This window comes from Neodiprion fabricii, chromosome 5 (assembly GCF_021155785.1).
Source record: "Neodiprion fabricii isolate iyNeoFabr1 chromosome 5, iyNeoFabr1.1, whole genome shotgun sequence".
Taxonomy (NCBI): Eukaryota; Metazoa; Arthropoda; class Insecta; order Hymenoptera; family Diprionidae; genus Neodiprion; species Neodiprion fabricii.
In genome coordinates this window covers 20,066,548-20,084,824 of record NC_060243.1, presented here as the reverse complement: position 1 = coordinate 20,084,824, position 18,277 = coordinate 20,066,548, and the positions used below count along the sequence as shown (strand labels likewise).

Here is an 18,277-nt window from a genome sequence, read left to right as displayed (position 1 = left end):
GTATATTATCATTGCAGGTTTATCGTATTAATTTTCGTAGAATTTTGTTTCAACAAATTCGCAACCAAGGATTAAATAAAAAACAATAATCGAGCACCTCGTCGCGTTCGATATTTAAAATTAAATCGTTCATATGTGTATATGGATATACATTAGGGTGTTTCTCATTTAAAAAAAAATTCGATTTTTATACATGCACATGCAAAAAATGTTCATCTCTGGTTGAAAAAGGAACCTGCAAATGACTGAGCACTGTAGTACCAATTTTAGAGTGTGCGAAAATGATTTTCTTATTAGAGTGAAAAATCTATTTTAGTACCCCTTTAACATGTATTATCTTTTTTATATTTTACAAAAAATTTGCATTACCGTTCCGAAAGATTATCTAAAGCGCATTACAGCGAAATGCTGATATAAAAGGATCGCAAAAAATGTCATACTGTATTCATTTGTAAATATAAAAGAGATAATACACGTTAAATTATGTATATTGATAAAGGGTTGCTAATATCGATTTTTTTTCTTTCCTAGAAAAATTCTTTTCGCACACCCTGAAACTGGTGGTACAATGCTAATGTTTAACCAACCCAATGTTTACGCAACTTGTTTCTGTGGTCGATATTTGAAAAATAAATAGTTGTCAATATAACATTTGCCCGTTATATTATTTGCTTTGCAAATAGTAATAGATAGATGCCAGTACTGAAATACGAATCGAATGAAGAATTTTTGAATAATAAACAAATGAATGAATAAGACAAATTACCGCATTTTTCTTTACTTCATTTCTCAAACATGTAACATCCTCTTACTGTTTTATTTAATTTAGTTGTAGAATTCCACGTATGTCATATCTCGTCGTATATTATCGTTTTTATTTTATTAATAAACTAAGTCGTTGATTTCATTCTTTTTCTGCTTTTCATGTTTTGATGCAGTCGGCAATTTGGTTTTCTAAAATTGAACTCGCCGGAACAATCCAAAAAGAAGGCTCTAGTCGTCAGAGCGATAAAATACCTTGAGAGAATGCTATCGCAAGCGCAGGCACAGAAACAGAGAAGAAGAGCTGCCGATAGTACCGAGGTGAAATCGAGCATAAACTCAGACGAGTTTAAGGATGACGATGATGAAAAAGGGATCAGTATCGATCCTAAAACTTACTGCAAGCTGGGCCATTTTCACTTGCTGCTCGAAGATTACACCAAAGGTGAGAAATATTAGGATCTACACATGCCATTTTCCTTGTTTGTAGAGAAATGTCTTGCGAAATCCATATGCCAGTCAATTTCTACTACTCAATATTTCGTTTTTGCTGTTTACTTTCACAGCGATGTCTGCATACCAAAAGTTCTACGCTCTGAAAACCGACTACTGGAAGGACACATCGTTTCTTTATGGACAGGGGCTTGTTTATTTTCACTTCAATGCATTCCAGTGGTGAGTAATAACTTAAGTAATAAAACTTCCCAAAATTCAGTATCTTAATCTGATGCCTGGACAGTTGTTTGAGCGATCGGAAAAATAATGTCTCGTTTGGTCAGCAAATTCGTATCATTTACTGTCACCATCGATATTGTTAAATATTTGTATTGTAGGTCAACTTTTGTGATTTTTAATCACAGCTGCGCTTTCCCTTCCTCTTTTCGTCTTCCTTTCGTAATATTACAGCATTTTGTTCTTTTCACGAAAACAAGTATATACATATATATATGGGGCATTTTATGCCAACTCAACTTACCATAGAATTTGGTCCTAATTTTATCCAGCCATTCACGAGGTGTGAATTTTTCACAATTTTGGATTTATTTTTAAATGCTCATGATTTTTTCAAAAATGAATCAATTCGAATGTTTTTTTCCCTCAAATTGTGTGTTTTTCAATGAAGTTTTCAATAATTTGATCCAAATAAATATCAAAAAATTATTGATTAGATTTTATTCCATTCATAGATTTCTGATTTTAAATATTGTTTGTATCCTTTGATTGTTTTGAAAAAATTTTCACTAAAACTGCTTTTCATATCACAAATTTTCGGCTTGGTCCGTCGTGGTTAACAATCTTTTCTATGTTTTCAGAATTTTTTTTAAATGATCGAAATTTGAAAAAAAACCTAATATAATATGACTTACAATTAGTGTGATATGGGTATGATTTTAATAAAAATCAAATGATAAGAAAACTCGTGAAAAGTTGTTGCGATAATGCTTATTAAATATGTCTCAGCGGGTCAGCGTCTGAAGAGTGGAGTTGAGTTAGGTAGTCGTTAGCCTTGAAGTAGAGTCATCGGCTCGTGGGCATTGTTTGGATGGTTCATGCACGCTATTCACAATATTTAATGTTATAAGAGATTGAAAGAATATGACAGAGTTCGAGTAATTTCAGCTCTTATTGCTTATACTTATGTAGTTTCCTACATAATTAATTATCTAATTTTATGTTCCTTTATTTCTCCCGACCCTCGGCGTCGGTTGAGTTTTTTTCTCCCATTTCCTCTTTTGTGCCATTTCTCTTGATGGACAGAGAGGAAAGAAGCGAAATACTGCAAAAATTTTGTTAGTAAAAAAAAGGGGTCGCACTTATATTTGTTATCTTCCGATGATGAATTTTAATTACCGGCGATAAATAGATACCGATCGTTGGCCAAAGAATCTTAGGGCCTTGTTACCGACCGACGGTAAAAAGCTTTCGTTACCGACGAAGTCGCAGTTCTCTTGTCTCGCATGCTTTTTTTCCACTCAGGTCTTCCTCTTCTATTTTTTCTCCCCTCTCACGGGGTTTGTTTGAATCAACTGCGGAGCCGCACGCGCAGAGCGGCGCGACCGTCGAAACGAGGCAAAGCAAAGCAGCGTACGTGACAAACTCCACACGCCCGATGGCGAGATAGGCGCGACGAAACGAAATAAAATGGGGGATGAATAAAACACGCGGTTTCCGTTTCGTTCTACTATTCGGTGCCATATTAGTATCGAACCTATGTATTTGTCGACAAACGGGAAGATCCTAATAAACTATAGAATTGGACACAATAATTATTATTCCACAATTCTATATTTTCCCTCCCTTTTTCATTATTTGCATGCCGATACAAAAATTCACTCCTTCGTTTTTTAAAGGCTTCTCATCACTCTTTATCGGGAATTCAATACCCTCTAGAGCTTTCCCTTTATCTTTTGTCCTTTATCCTATAATTACTTAGAAGCTTGAAACTTTTCAATTTCCCTAGCGTCATCGCAGATTCTGTTCTTTTTAAATTTGAACAAAATTTTCTTATCATCCTTTGATTGACCTGACGTTCCTATCTCGCTTCGATTTTGGTTGATTTCAGATTTCCTTAACGATTCCAGTCAGTTTTTCAATTTCCTATTTTCTCGATCAGCATATCAAATTTCATTCTTCGTTACCAAGAATTTTCTTTTAAATTCTGAGAAACATTTTTCAAGTCTTAGATAGGAATTTTGCTCTTTTCACTTTTCATTTTCTTCACATTGCTACAATTATAAACTTTAGAAATAGAAATAAAAATTTTCACGATTGATGTTTCCGCTTCCGTCGACCGCATTTAATTATACATACCTAAGTATATGTGACTTCAAACTCACCCACGCGCATGTACAATAAAACAATTAAAAAATAAACCACATACGTACAATTCTTTGTATAGATTCTATAACTTGAAAGAAAAGAAAAATTGTTTTTCTTTCTACCTCATGTAATCTTCTCTCTCGTTTTTCCCCACCAATTTCTTTTTTCCTTCCTTCCATATCCCTCTCTGTAGATTGCAGGCGTCGTCGTTTAACCAGCGGTTCTCTTTATACATATTCTTGTCTCTGTATATATGCTTATACACGTTTAAGTTATATACACAGAGGGGGAATATCGATTTCCGGTTTACCTTTTCTTTCTAGCTTCGTTCCTTCGTACATATTGTATGTATGTTTAACTGTACGCACACACACAGCTATACATCCTATAAACTGAATTTTACACAGTGTAGGCGAGAATATAGGAAAGTCCGTGACGGAGTCTCTGTAAAATAGGGGGCAGATTTTTCTTGTCGCATTATTCTTTTCTACCACCTTTTGAAAAAATTGTGACTGCATTCCTATTTTGAGACAAGATGAAACGAGAAAAAAGTGGAAAAGGAACTGCAGAATTTATTTATTTATTTATTTATTTATTTTTTTTTTTGAGATATCACTAGTATATTTAGGCTTCGAACTTTAATTGTGAATCTACGACACATTGTCTATTTTTTTATGTCTCTTCTATTCTTACCAACCAATTAAATGTAGAAAATCATTCACTTTACCTTCAGTGTACCCTTTCTGTGCATACTTTCTATTTTCAAATTTTTTGAAATCTCTTTCTTTGTCGTATATAATATATTTTTCATAGACATATTTTAAGTACTGTAATTATTGTATGGTTTACGATACATCGAGTATAAGCTGTATCTAAACACTGCGTTGTGCATCGCAGGGAAAGTTATATTATATCGTACACTTATATTTGCTGAGATCTAGGACGTCGAGTATCGAACGTTTAAGAGATCTGGGTCAGAGGTTGATGTCATGTTGGGTTAGGGAAGGTGCAAGACTACATAAGTCCCTAGTGGTCATTTTACTCGAAAACTTAATGAAAAATTTCGAAATTTCGACTTCAAAATTCCTTTAATCGTATCGTCAAAAATACTATAAATTGAAAGCTTACAGGGTTTTTCCAAAACAAAAATAGTTGTAAGCGAAAGTTGCACGTTCACCTCACTAGATGAATGTACAATTTTTTTTTATTTATAAACAAAATACATATCTTTTTATAAGTGAAAAAGTAGACATAGAAATATTTTGAATTCCTAGTCAACAATTTTCAGTTGAAGTTTTTGGAGCTTACTTACAAATCTTTTTGTAATTTGATTTGAGTTGGATTCATGCGAAGTCACTGAATTATTTAAATTTACTTAGTCTTCGGAAATCACTTGAACTCTGGAATTATTCACTTATGCAAGTCTTTGTATTGTTGAATTAACTTATTGAAGTGATTTCAATTAAATTGAGTTATTTCGATTGAATTCACGTGGAGTCACTAAAATTCATCTGCATTTACCCGACGTCTTTGGAATTAGTCACTTGCAAGCCTTCGTGCGATTTAAATTGACAATGAGTCGAATTCGCACCAAGTCATCGCAAGCCATTTACATTCACTTAACGTACATATTATCTGGAATGCACTTAAAAAGTCTGTTTGAAATTACTTCAAGTTTTTAAAACTCATCTGAAGTCATTCGAAATTTATTTGAGTTAATTGAAATTCATATTATATTCACATAACGTGTATACATTTTTATATATCCAATGGAGTAGGAGTAAAAATGGGGCCACAATATCGAATTTTTAAAAAAGCGAAAGCTTGATATGTAGAATTTCAAAATGTTGAAAGTCCAAGCGTGGACAGTAAAAGACTAGAAAGGTCACACATAGAATACCATACTCTAGAATCTAATTCTATGTTTCGACCTTTCTATATTTTGTCTTTCAGTATTTCGAATTTCAATATTCTCAATTTTCGTTACTTGGACTTGTCACATTCTTAAATTCTACGAATAAGATTTTCGGGTGCATGAAAATTCAATATTTCGGTCCTTCTGTCAATCGGTAATTCCGGTTTTTTTTTACCCCTACCCTCCATTACGCGTCTATATTATAATGTCGAATCGAGAATCGTTAGCCCAGGTCATGGTCAGCCACGTCGTCGCGTCTCGTCGCGCGGCATCGCGTTGTGCTGAAACCGAGAGTCAACAAACTCTAGAAGGTATATAGATATCTGCATTTACTTATATATACCCGTCGCACATACCCGTATCACGTATAGATGTACAGTGTACACAATATTGCAGTATTGCCGTTGGTACCAGCTTACAGTTAGTACTTGGCGCAAGTCCCGTCGCTGCTCGCCCGGGGAATCTCTGCATGTACACATACAAATACATAGTACATAAATTTATACATGTATGTATATGCATCGGTATGTAATACCTAGCGCCGCGGAAAAAAATTTTACCGTTAAATTGATCCAGACGCGGCTGACTGGCTGGCTGGTTCGTTTGGCTTATATTGCAATTATTTATGGAGTGTCTGAATTTTTTATTTTTTTTTTTTTTTGATTTTTATTTTCCATATTCACAAAGGTCGATACACCGATATATCTATGAAGTTTTGTATGTATGTATATGCATGAGAAATTACTATACAATATAACTTGGGTAAAAGATGAAAATTTGAAAAAATAAGATAATAGAAATGGACAAAATCTCAATATTTCAATACTAAAATATGGTGCACTGATCGTTGCGTGTGTGGTGTCGACGTTCATTATTAGACGATGATGTACTATACACCACATAACGAGATCCGTTGTACGTTGTACGTGTACGAGCGTAGCTGTGACTGCAAATTTTCATCGAGATGCCAGAAAGTTTCGTCTTACTCTCTTTGTGAAAGAAATTGCGTCAGTTTCACCATAACATCCTGTGACCTCATGATAACCAACCTTGGTCATAATCATCGTTACAGATGCCAATCGGGATTCAGAATAATCGAGCATCGCGGGTAGTTTTTTTTTTATTATTTTCGTGCGTCACATTAGACGCACGTCAAGTAACAATTCTAATATCGGTGGGGAGTTGCTCGGTCTGACTCGGCCAGGGTCGGAATCGCGTAATGGCCGACCAATCAACGCCCGCCACGTCACAGCCGGCCCCCTAGTTTACGAGCAACACCCCTTCCCTTCACTCCTACCCTCGGGCCGCCAACGTTACAGGAGCGCACGAAACCACGCGCTCACCTCTCATCACCGCGTGCGCTTCTTGCAATTGCGATTGCGCGCATCGTTCTTCACGCATACTTGCGACCTCGCTCTATGCGGCGTGCGTTGTACGCTAGGCACAACTACGTAGTCGCCTCTCCTCCACGTGTGACGTCACGTCGTCACGCAGTCAGTCGTCGTCGACGCTACGTAGTTGTCGCGGCGGTTGCGCGATGCGGGATGCGCGCCAACCGCACGAGCCTCCTCGGCGACGGAGAAGGTAAAAAGAGAGAAAGAGAGTTAGCGACCGACCGAGCTTGTGGGTTTAACGACCCCGCGTGCTGGGTTCAATATACGAACAACTAATATCACCTGATGCTGCTGATGTTGCTGATGCTGCTGCACTAATATCACCATGATAAATAATAATAATAATAATAATAATAATACTAACGTCCGCTATGTATGTACATTCATTCGTTGTTTCGTTCTTCGTCTGTTGCATACGTGCAGCGCACTTGGCATCTCGCATTTCGATTTCATTGGCCTTTCGTATACCTATATTAAACTGTTTCAAACTGGAGCAATATGTTCCTGTTATTTTCGTTTTAGTTCTTGCCGTACAAAAATATCGTTTCGAAGTATACAAGAGTTTTAGATCGTGTGAAATTATCGTTTGCACCTTGTTCAAGCGTAAATAAAATAATATTCCCCTTATCCGGAACAATTAGTATGACACGGACACACACACACGCACACACACACATGCGCGCGCATGTTTTATTATAGTATATTTTGAAAGTTACGAATTTTCGACACAACATGTCGATATAAGTAAATAAATTAAAAGATCAACTCCGAAATCTTAAAAAAAATCTCGCATCATGAAATTCAGAGTAAAAAAAATATTTCTTCTACTCATAAGTATTCCTCTTCTGCGAATATATATAGAAGCAACTTATATACTAACATTATACTCTGGTAGAATCATTTATTGTATACTTATAGATAGTGGTACACAAGATTCAAGATTAAGCTACAATACAAGGGAGTAAAAAGACTGCAGCGGGTCAGCTGCAACACATGTGCAAGCGATGCAGCTCGAACTTCCATTCAGGGTACAGGTATATTCCTAGATACTTACCTAGGTATACCGGTTGTATGGTTGACGGAATAATAGAGAAGAAAGAAGCAACGAAAAAAAAATAAACATTGAAATAATAATAATGGTAAACAATCACAGCAACATAAAAAGAAATTCTTCCTTTTCACAAATTATTGAGTGTTCCGAAGCCTACGTTCAAAGACGGGAGAAAACAAAATTGTAAAGGAAAACGTATACCTGCAGGATTAAGTTCAAGAAGACGGAAGAGGGAAACAGAAGAGAGACAAAAAGGGAAAATTCTTTGTACACGTGTAATTTTTTTTTTTGCATCCACGCTCTATCGTTTCTTATTCGTTGGCTCTGGTATATACGTGTATTATATGATGTACAATAGTTTGTACAGAATTTAGTATATAATGTCTTATATACTATTATTATTGGTGCATACTTATATATATATACGTAGGTCTAGATCTGGATACCAAAAGTCAATAATAAAATAAATTACAACAGGAAATGGCCAGTATACAGTACATCAGTATAGGTATAGTTCACATATATGGAATGTCGAGAAATTATATGATTTGACAAGGATTCCTGAAGTAAAGATGGAAGAATTCCGACAATAAACATTGTTGTGTATCAAAGTTGCTTTAAAGTTGTTACGAGAGGTCAAGAATCAAAAACCAGGAAAAAATTAGAAGAAAAAGCAGAAGTAAAAAAAAAAAAAATCAACAAACATTGATCGAGAAAAGTAAAAACAGGTACTAATAAACGAATAAAAACTGTGCATCTGAAGAAAGAACGAGAAACGGATCCGTTGAAAATCGAAATCCAAAAATCGATATATTCAGAACTGATAATGCAGCTCAGAGGTGTATTCTGAGGCAATAGAATCCCACGTGCAAACAACCTAGAAAAGGTGGGTTCCGACCGTCGTCCTACGATCCAAAGAAAACACACTTCCATGTGCCTTCTCGTATTTCACTCGTCCCTTCTTCCGCCCTTTTCTGAGGGTAGCTTTGTAGAGGGTTTTTCAGCGACGATGGCAACCGAATGTAAACGATGAAGATTTCATGAAGATCATATTATGTACTTGATCACTAAAGAGTCACGATCATGTGCTTACTTTAATAAAAATTTGGTTAAAAGATCAAGTCAAGCTCTTTCAAATTTTTGTCAAATTCAGAAGCCTTGAAGATATTGTTTCGACCATTTCAAACTTTCACACGGAATTTTCACTTGAATTCAGCGCACAGGTATGATATAAGCTTTCAATGTTTGTTGCTTTGTTTCAAATTTTTCAAGTATTCTTTCTTCTGTGCGTTTTACTGTGTATACATTGGCAAAATTCAAAGCTTCTAACATAGTTACTTGGCCGAATTTGAAAAGAAAAAACGAAAAAAAAACATGTATATACAACATTGAATTACGCAGCTAGTGCAATTTAGAATTTGATTATTCGGTAAAAAAAAAAGAAGAATACAAATCAAAAAAAATTCGCCTCATAGAGAGGTCAACCATCGGCACGCCATTAGCGAGGAGAGTCAGCGCGCGTCAGTCGAGCAAAGGTGAAGTCACGTCTGAGCGGTACGAAACAAAGGCAACGCGCATGCGCGTAACCGGTAATATAGGCTCGTCGTCGCGTCGTATCCTCAGAGCTAGCGGCGTATATCCATAAAACGGGTCGTATCCTCGTCGTATGTGTTTAGCGGGTCGGTCACCGCTGCAGGCAGGCATCCAGCGCCCTACGCGGGCCCTCGAATTCCCCCCCCCCCCCCCCCCCCCCCACTTCTTATTTCGCCCTTCTCCCGTCAATTCCGTCCCTCCACGCGCAGCGCTTCTTCGCTCCCCCCCGCATCCCAAATTCCCCTCTTCCTCTCTCCTTAGTACAGATCACGTACCGCTGCGCCGCTGCCTGTCTGCCCGTCCGTTTGGCTTGGCTTCGCTTGAAAATGGGGAGCGAGCGAGTCGGCTGCGAGTCGCGCGCGCTCGCTCCACCAGCCAGCCACTGGTGTCAGCGTCCCACCGCACACTTTCTGCCCGTTACCTCAGTTCACTCAGTTGTGCGAGTGCCTTCGTCGGAGGAGGAGAGCAGTCTCGCTCTTACACTGCCAGTAGTTTATTGTATCAGTAATAATAATCATAATCATCATCATCATCGTAGTAACATCAACAAAAATAATAATAGTAACGATATAATAAAATTTAGTTGAAATGAAAAGCTGACGAAGATTGTATGTTCGCAAACGGCAAAAATAAAAAATGAAAAATAAAAACTGCTGATTCTTATTTACATACATCTGTGTACGTATATATTGTGTACGATTAAATAAATAACAATATAAAAAAAAAGTCGTGAAATGTAACGTTATGTATCGTGCGTACATAATTAAGATTCATCTAGTTGCATAGAAAAGTATGTGTATACACGTATCATGCTATAATATTGGTAGCGTTAAAGATCGTAAATAATGCTTAATAAATAATATACGCAGAGGAGAGAAAGAGAGGGAGAGAGAGAATGAGAATTGGGAAAGCGTGGAGAGATATATAGGGGGAAGTGTTTTAAATGGACGATCGCCGGATAAAAAGAAAACGAAAATTTAAAAAATGTCTTAACGCCTCGTAAATTGTGTGTACTGAATATCAATGATAATAATAATAATGATTATCTCATAGTAAACAAACACTGCTTTGACACATGTGTTGAGTATCGTTGATAATTGATATGCATTTTATCATTATACGAGTATAATTCTTTATATATCCGACGCTACGGTTTATTCAATGATGATTTAAAGTTAAATATGGTCATCGGGTAATTTTTCATATGCATGCAACAGTACAAAACTGCATATTATAAGCGTCAAACTCGAAGCTGCAATCGAAAACTCTGTCGATAGTTGAAGAAAAACAAAAATAATAACAAATACGCTGTTTTCGTAATTTCGTGTCATCATCATCGTCGCATAATCAGTTCGTGGTCACTCCTCTTTGTGCACTGGGCTACGAGACGCGCAGTGTGCATCGTGGAGTGACTATAGTAGTAGAAGTAGTAGCTGGTGGGTAGTGGTGGAGTGCTTCGTTTCCTATACCGCGTGCTGTTATTTTTATTTGATTTTTTTTGTCGAGTCCCGCTGCTACGCTTTTTTTTAATAGGTATAATAATTAAGATCGGATACGGTACCGGTCCTCTTTTTCGTGAATTGATTATTTTAGTGTATAGTTGCGTGGCCAATTACGTTTTCAACACTACGCGCAAAATTATGTACTCATTTATATACATAACCGTTGCGTACGTACGTATGTATTGATCTCACTCGTATAACGCACAGACATGACGCTCGCACCGTCGAATTGTTAACAAAGATAAGATAACGAAATAGGAACGAGGGAGACGTGAAGACAAGAGAAGAAGATAGGAGCTGGCTAAAAAAAATAATTAACATCGCCAGAGTGTAATTGAAGGTTGTAGCAGAGATTCAGAGTGATTATTTTTCGTTAAGTACACATTGAAGTAGAATTGTTGTGAATTCAGGAATATGATGGATATTACAAATTGAAGGTTGGAGAATATTTCGACTTCGAGATTAGCGAAAGAAGCCTCGTTTAAGATTGGAGAATTCCGACGTTGAATCACGCTAAATCTTCCGAAGTCAACCTTGAAAATATTCTATTCTTCGAGCTGGAGGATGTTCTGTCGGACTAAAAATCAAAGAATATTACCAATCTAAGGTTGAAAAATATTTTATTACTACGTTTGGAGGAAATTTTGATATACTAAAAATTGGAAAACATTCTCTATCCAAGGTTGAAAAATAATATATTCTGTACCGAAGATTGGATAATATTCCATATTCGAATCCGGCCAAAATTCGTAAAATCCAGAATTGAAAAGGGGACATAGGAAATTGGGATTGGAGAATAATTCAGCCTAAATATCATGTAATCAGATGATCCAAACTCGAAGAATATCGCGGACCGTAGCGCAGAGTCCGTTGATATCGAATTGCCTGCACCTAAAATCGTCACGATGCCTCTTCTTCCGCCGTCTGTTCCATGATGCAGCGCTTACAAAATCGAGAATTGACTGGCTGTTGCCGTTCAGTTCCTCATTCAGTGTTTTCGTGTTGTCGCGCTGCGCTGCGTCGCGTTGCGTTTGCGTTGCGTCGGCCGTTGAGCGAGCGAGTTTGGAACGCAACTGACAGACTCGCGCGCTGCGTGCACTGCACTCTGCACTCCGTGCCTTAAGTTCCATAAATACAAAGCCGGAAAGCGAACGCAGAAAGAGAGAATAAGAAATGGAGAGAGAAGAGGACATGGAAATATATATATTTATACATACGGACGAGACGCTTCGGGCTGAGTCAATGTTTCCTGAGTTTAGACAAACCAACTTTTGCCTCAATGCTACCACCACTAGTTACACTCTCTAGTTTAATGAATCGAGCGGGAGTTGTTCACGGTGCTTTCGCTATAGCGTTACTTCTTCGCTTCGCCTCGCGTCACACCTTAGATTCTTACTCGCTTGTCTTGTGAACGTGAAGATTTTAAATCTTGCCTTTCTCGCAGCTTTTGAATCAGTCGTTTTTTGTTTTTTAACCGATGGTACAAGCAATATTATGGTACAAAGTCGTTGCAGCCGATCGTCGTTCGCAGATCATTATTATTATTATTTATTTTCGAACTTCCTGTAATGGTGGTGATGTGGTCGGTGCGAAACATAAGACCAAAACAGATAGGAACCGTTGAATTATCGGGACGAAACAAACGTGTCGGTGTTGAAAAGTAAGAACGATGCAAAAACACAATTAAAAAGTCGAGAATGAAACTAAAAGAAACCGTTGAAAATTCAGAACAAGGCAGAAAGAAATTGATGACAAATGAGGATGAACTAGAACGAAATAAAAAACAGAGTGTTTTGACAAATAAGAATTGAAAACAGAAACCGCGGCAAGCAGGTATTGCGAAATGAGAACAGGAAAATATCAGACTTGAATAATCACAACGAAACAAAAATAAACTCTGTTGATTAATTGGAATAACAGTGGCAACGATATAATAAAATCGATAACAAGATCACATTCCTGTTGTCTCTATGTGTCTGTTCGATTTTCAAAAAGTTATTGAATACGTCGAGCAGTTGAAAATTTTTGTTTTCGTTTCTGGTCTTCTTTCAAAGCGTACGATAATAATTGTTATACGAAACAAGTGTTGAACAGATTTGTATCGCAGTAATATTCATTTCTTCAAGAATTATAAGCGTAGTTTTGGATGTTTTTTTTTGTTGTTTCAATTTTAATTTCCGGTGGGTTGGCAAGGTTATCTGGGGTGATCTTTTATTAATTTATTAACGTATTTATTCTTCGCGGGTGCGAATCAGTGAGTGAAAAATCTTTCTGCTTCTCTTTCTCATTCTCTTTCTCACGTAAGAGCTCGAGCGTCGTGTTCTTATTCCCTGCGTTTAAAATACAACACATGATGAATGAAGAACAATATATAATAACAGATCGAGTGTTTCTTATTTATTTTCAGTGGTGAAGATTGATGTTTGAGTTTCGTGAATAGCCGCAGAGCTTTTCGTCAGCGATTTGAAAGGAGCAAAAGTTTCGGTATACGTAAATACGTAATTATCAAACCAAATACGTAATTATTGCATTAAGGATATTGCACTAAAAATGAAGTGATCCGAAATTATTTTAAAATCCGCAATAATATATCGATTATAGAAAGACTGCGGGATAATATTGTAAGCGATGCTTCTCAGAGGGTGATTTCTATCATAGTGCAGAGCCAGTGATAGGTAATTTGATTCGTGGCAAATATACACTCGACATACATATAACAATAAATCTGTGTGCATTACGTGGCATTTATGCCGGTACTCAAATACTGTGTCGCATCTCTTGTATTGTTCGGTGTCAACGCACTCTGTCTATCAGTTTGTTTTTCGTGTATCCGCTGCCATGCTCCACGGATGCTCTGATATATCTGCTGCTGCCACTGCTGCTGGGACCTTGAACGGTTTTTAAATGGTGAGTGGAAAGCGACATCATTTCCGTATGCTTGCGTCGACGGCTCGCTCCCGCTTTTGCGTGCGCGAGTGCGCGTGAGATAAGAAAAAGGATGATAAAATAGGTATTCATAACTGGAGGGGGGGATCAAAAGAGCGGAAGAATCGCTTTTACAGGTGTTTATTTTTTTCCTCATTCCTGCCACAATACGCTGTCTTTATATTTATGAACAAGGAAATTTCCCTCGCTCGTATCAGCATTAACGAGAATTTTTCTGATGAATATATTACATCTAAATTAAATGTTGGAGAAAAGGAAAAACTGTTATAAATATTTCCAGCATTTTTGTTTATGCCAGTGATTGTGAAAACGAATAAAACAACATCCCTCATATGCGATAGAAATGATTTAAAGCGAATTCAATTGATATGAACAAATATAATTGACAATTTGAGAAAATGGTTTACGATTATAACGTTGAAAATGGTCAAACTTGGGCGTTTTTCATTCGATTCTTATGTTTTTGAGCTCATTTTTCTAGCTTATCAAATACCTAAATTGTCCGACAAACAATAAAGAAATTTTGCATTATGACCTAGTTATAACGCACAAGTGTAATTTATAACGAATATTTTCTCCACGGTGCGTACAAAAATATATTTTCATCCACTCTGGAAGTGACTATACAAAATTTTGTTCAGGAAATCTCTGGAGGCCTCTACATAGTGATCAAAAAAGTTCAAAACCATTAAAATCTGATCAAAAGCACCAGAGTTGAAAAATTTCTAACGACTAATCGTAAAACCTTTTCTCAAATTGCTGATATATCTTGGGAGCTTGCAGCATACGAATTTGCTCAGAATAATTTCTATCACACAGTAGAAGTGTTGTTTCATTTATGTTCAATGTCATTGGTACGAATAACACTGCTGGAGATTTTTTAAACGGTCTTTTTCTCTTTCCTTAAAATGTATATAGTATCATCGCTCCACGCCACGTTGTAAATATTTTATTGAGAGGAAGTATGTAGAGTATAAATACGGCAGCATTGCGCAGAATCGCTGTGAAAGCGAGAGCTACGTACGCTCTGAAGCTAGCAGTTGATAGTTGCAAGTACCTGTCTTGCAACGCGTATCCGTTGCTCTTATCAGGTGTGCTCTCTTCCCCTCTTCTTTTCTCGTCTTTCGTTTCTTCACCTACATAAAATTCCAACTATATGTATATTATAGATATGCATACGGGGCATTCTACACCAACTCAACCAACGTTGAGTGTATTAAGTTTTTTAAATTACGGCCAAAGGCACGTCGGTTTTCGATAATCGAAAGTAAAACAAAATCACTCAAAATACTCGGTAAAAATTCGAGGTACTGTTTTCGAGTTGGCACAATTGCATAAAAAAAATTTGAACAAAATCAGTAACGGTGAGGGTCCGCCGTTGGTTGAGTGGGCGTGGAATGCCCCATATAATACATAACTAGAACACACTGATAAAAAATTAAAACAACTGAAAAATGCTAATACTAATGGACGAGAAAATGTCCCGTCAAAGTACATATCCCAAAAGGATAATTGTCGATTTTTTTTTTGACTCTCACGATTAGTTTATTTTCTTCTGTTACTTTCTTTTTCTTTATGTTCAATTTCAAGTATAAACTCCGGCATATAATGATAATGTTAATGCCATATCTGCATGCGCGTTGTAATATCGTTTAATATTAGCGACGAAGAAAAGCGCATTTACGTTATATTTTCGTCCGACGTCAATTTCTGCATATCTGCCATACGTGCAGCTGCAACCCGCAATATATCGTGTTTGCATACATGTTTATGTGTATGTACATATATATATATATAAACGACGTGATAACAAGCAACTGCAGAAAACATGTTTTGCCAAATGGTGCTCCGAAGACGGAATAAAAGACGAATTGTGAAAAATTAATCGACGAAATTATGTACTGTAAAATTGCAGAATTGAAAAATCGCGGTTCCCAATCGTGAATAATTGCTAAATTTCATACTCAAAGATCGCAAATATGTGTGCATATATATTAATATGTGTCGAATAATTGAACCGTTGAAATAACTTGACGAAATTGGTACCCTGAAAAACTGATAAAAATGTTCCAATTTCAGTTTTGATTTTGCGAAACTAAGAAACCAGACGTGAAATGAATAAACTCTACGCGAAGAGTCCAGTTTGGGTTACAGTATAGATCGATAATAATGAGAATAATAATAACAATGACACCGGCGACGATGATGATAATTATGATGATAACGACAACAACAATAACAATAATAATCGACGTGTCTGAAAATTTATCTAAAAACTTTCTACGTATCCTAAAACATACCTATAGTTTATAGATGCATTCTGCAATAACAAGACATACGTATGTGTACGAAATATCGTGCAAGTGTGTTAGAATGTGTGTGGGTGGGTACGTACGTATTACGGATAATAATAGATGAGAAATACGACAATGCGAGATGCTTGCAAGACGGCGGCTTGCGTACAGCTAGCCAGCAAGTCGGTTGCGCATCAGAAGACTTGCAGGGTATTACGAGTAACGGTGCCTCTCCGCTTCCTTCCTCCTCCGTTGAAGATGAGGTTGAGGAGGAGGAGAGGAAAAAGGAATGGCGGAGCGGAGAAGCGGAGGAGGAGAAACCTTGGTATTTCACAACTTGCAGTTTGATGCATGTGTATGGGGACGCATATAACAGATCTTGTACGCCTTGCGCATATATGTACGCACAGCGTGCATGTAGGCATGCATAAGCGAACGAACCTCTCCGTAAACATCCGTGCACACAGAGGTTATAACATACGTATATGTAAAGTCTTTGGAAACCAAGAAATTTTAAATAGAAGTTGTGTGAACCGCGATCTCGACGTTGACGTATGTATATACCGGGACGATAACTTGAAACTTGAAAATCAACCGCGCATGCGCCAAATAATTCAGTCTCCATTGGTTGGCGAAAGCTTCCCGCGGCGATATTTTTGTCTGCGATGCAGGCTGGCCAACGTACGCAAAATGTGTACGTTGGAATTTTCAAAGAGCGTAAGCATTAAATTCCGACCGTTCTTTGAAGAATCAACTTTCCGACCCAATAACAAATGCTTATCAAACCTTTCCGAGTCACTAGCTCAATTATTTGAGATTCTAACCTCGAAAATTCGTGTCAACTACATCGCCGCCAGAAACAGTTTGACAGTTGAAAACTCGGGATGGCCAGTCTGCACGAACAGCCGATAAAACTCGAGCGTGCGCGGTTGATTTTCAAGTTTCAAGAGATTGTCCCCGTATGTATATCCAAATATCGAAGTCCACGTACACCTACAAAGCTGAAATTAGCGGCTACGCGCAGCACGTGATTGAGCACCGCTGACGCTCGTATCGTCGGACGCCAGAAGCAAAACGCATGCGCGGAGATGCGCTATGACTGATCTAGACAGTCGTTGCATGCAAATTTTGCCTTGTCGATTTGGGAACGAATTCAGAACTGACACTCGAACTTGGAAATGATTTACCAATTCCGGGGATGCCCGTTGCAAAATTGTTAAATTCAGGGAGTTTAATATCTCACTTATGTGACACAATTACTCGGAAAATTTAAGGTAAAAAAATTTAGTCTGTGTAGAATTCTAGACTCTACTCTCTAGAATTGGCACGGAGTGCCTTATGTGGAGACCGTTTGGGAGGCACGCACAACACTCGGTATATCACTATACAGGGCTGTTGAACTTTCAGGGTCAGTCGAGGGCCTTTGGGCCCTTTTCACACACGCCCACACGAAAAAGCAGTAAGCAAAAAAAAAAAAAAAAAAAAAAAAAACGAAGAAAATGAATGAAAATAAAATGAAGTAAAAACCAGAGAAAATACAACCCACTAAAACTTCCCTTCGCTCTTTTCCTCTGTACAATACATATACGTATACGTATATGTATAAAGCCACTTCAAAGGGTCAGTTAAGGAGTGGAAAAAGGAGAGAGGGGAAGTGAAACCCAAGTCCAGTGGGATATTACATCTCTTTTTATGCTTCTTCTTCTTCTTCTTTTACTTCTGATATTTCTTACATTTCCTTTTCGAGCACCAAACTACCTGTACATTTTTTCTGCTTGACAGTTAGAATCGTTTATTTGTTCAGTCATATACCATTATAAGTATTTATTTTTTTGTTCTTTTATGGTTATCGGTGTTTTTTTTTTTTTTTTGTCCTCCTTGAAGTTGGGATTTCATAAATTTCACTAACTTGAAAGGTCAAATTAAAAAACAAAAAAGCACATCATACACGACGTTGAATAAGTGTTTTTTTGTTTTGACCGAACAAAATAAATGATTAC

General features: G+C 37.2%; 1 protein-coding gene and 1 long non-coding RNA gene across 4 annotated transcripts in view; one reads left to right on the top strand and one right to left on the bottom strand.

The window, feature by feature from the left end:
* LOC124183960 (histone demethylase UTY) overlaps positions 1 to 18,277 on the top strand; it is a 57,184-nt gene that overhangs the window by 1,406 nt on the left and 37,501 nt on the right. Inside the window, exons 2-3 of one of the 3 annotated variants that reach the window (XM_046573187.1) lie at positions 939 to 1,207; positions 1,329 to 1,437. In XM_046573187.1, coding sequence (XP_046429143.1) covers positions 939 to 1,207; positions 1,329 to 1,437 — 378 coding nt within the window. Of the gene's footprint in view, positions 1 to 938; positions 1,208 to 1,328; positions 1,438 to 9,876; positions 10,326 to 13,444; positions 13,945 to 18,277 lie in introns of those variants that run through there. The other 2 variants (XM_046573189.1, XM_046573188.1) reach the window with 2 other exon arrangements.
* LOC124183964 lies at positions 14,088 to 16,676 on the bottom strand. Its single transcript, XR_006871098.1, has 2 exons — positions 16,379 to 16,676; positions 14,088 to 15,119 (listed from the first exon to the last, which is right to left on the bottom strand). It is a non-coding gene; the product is annotated as an uncharacterized LOC124183964 (long non-coding RNA).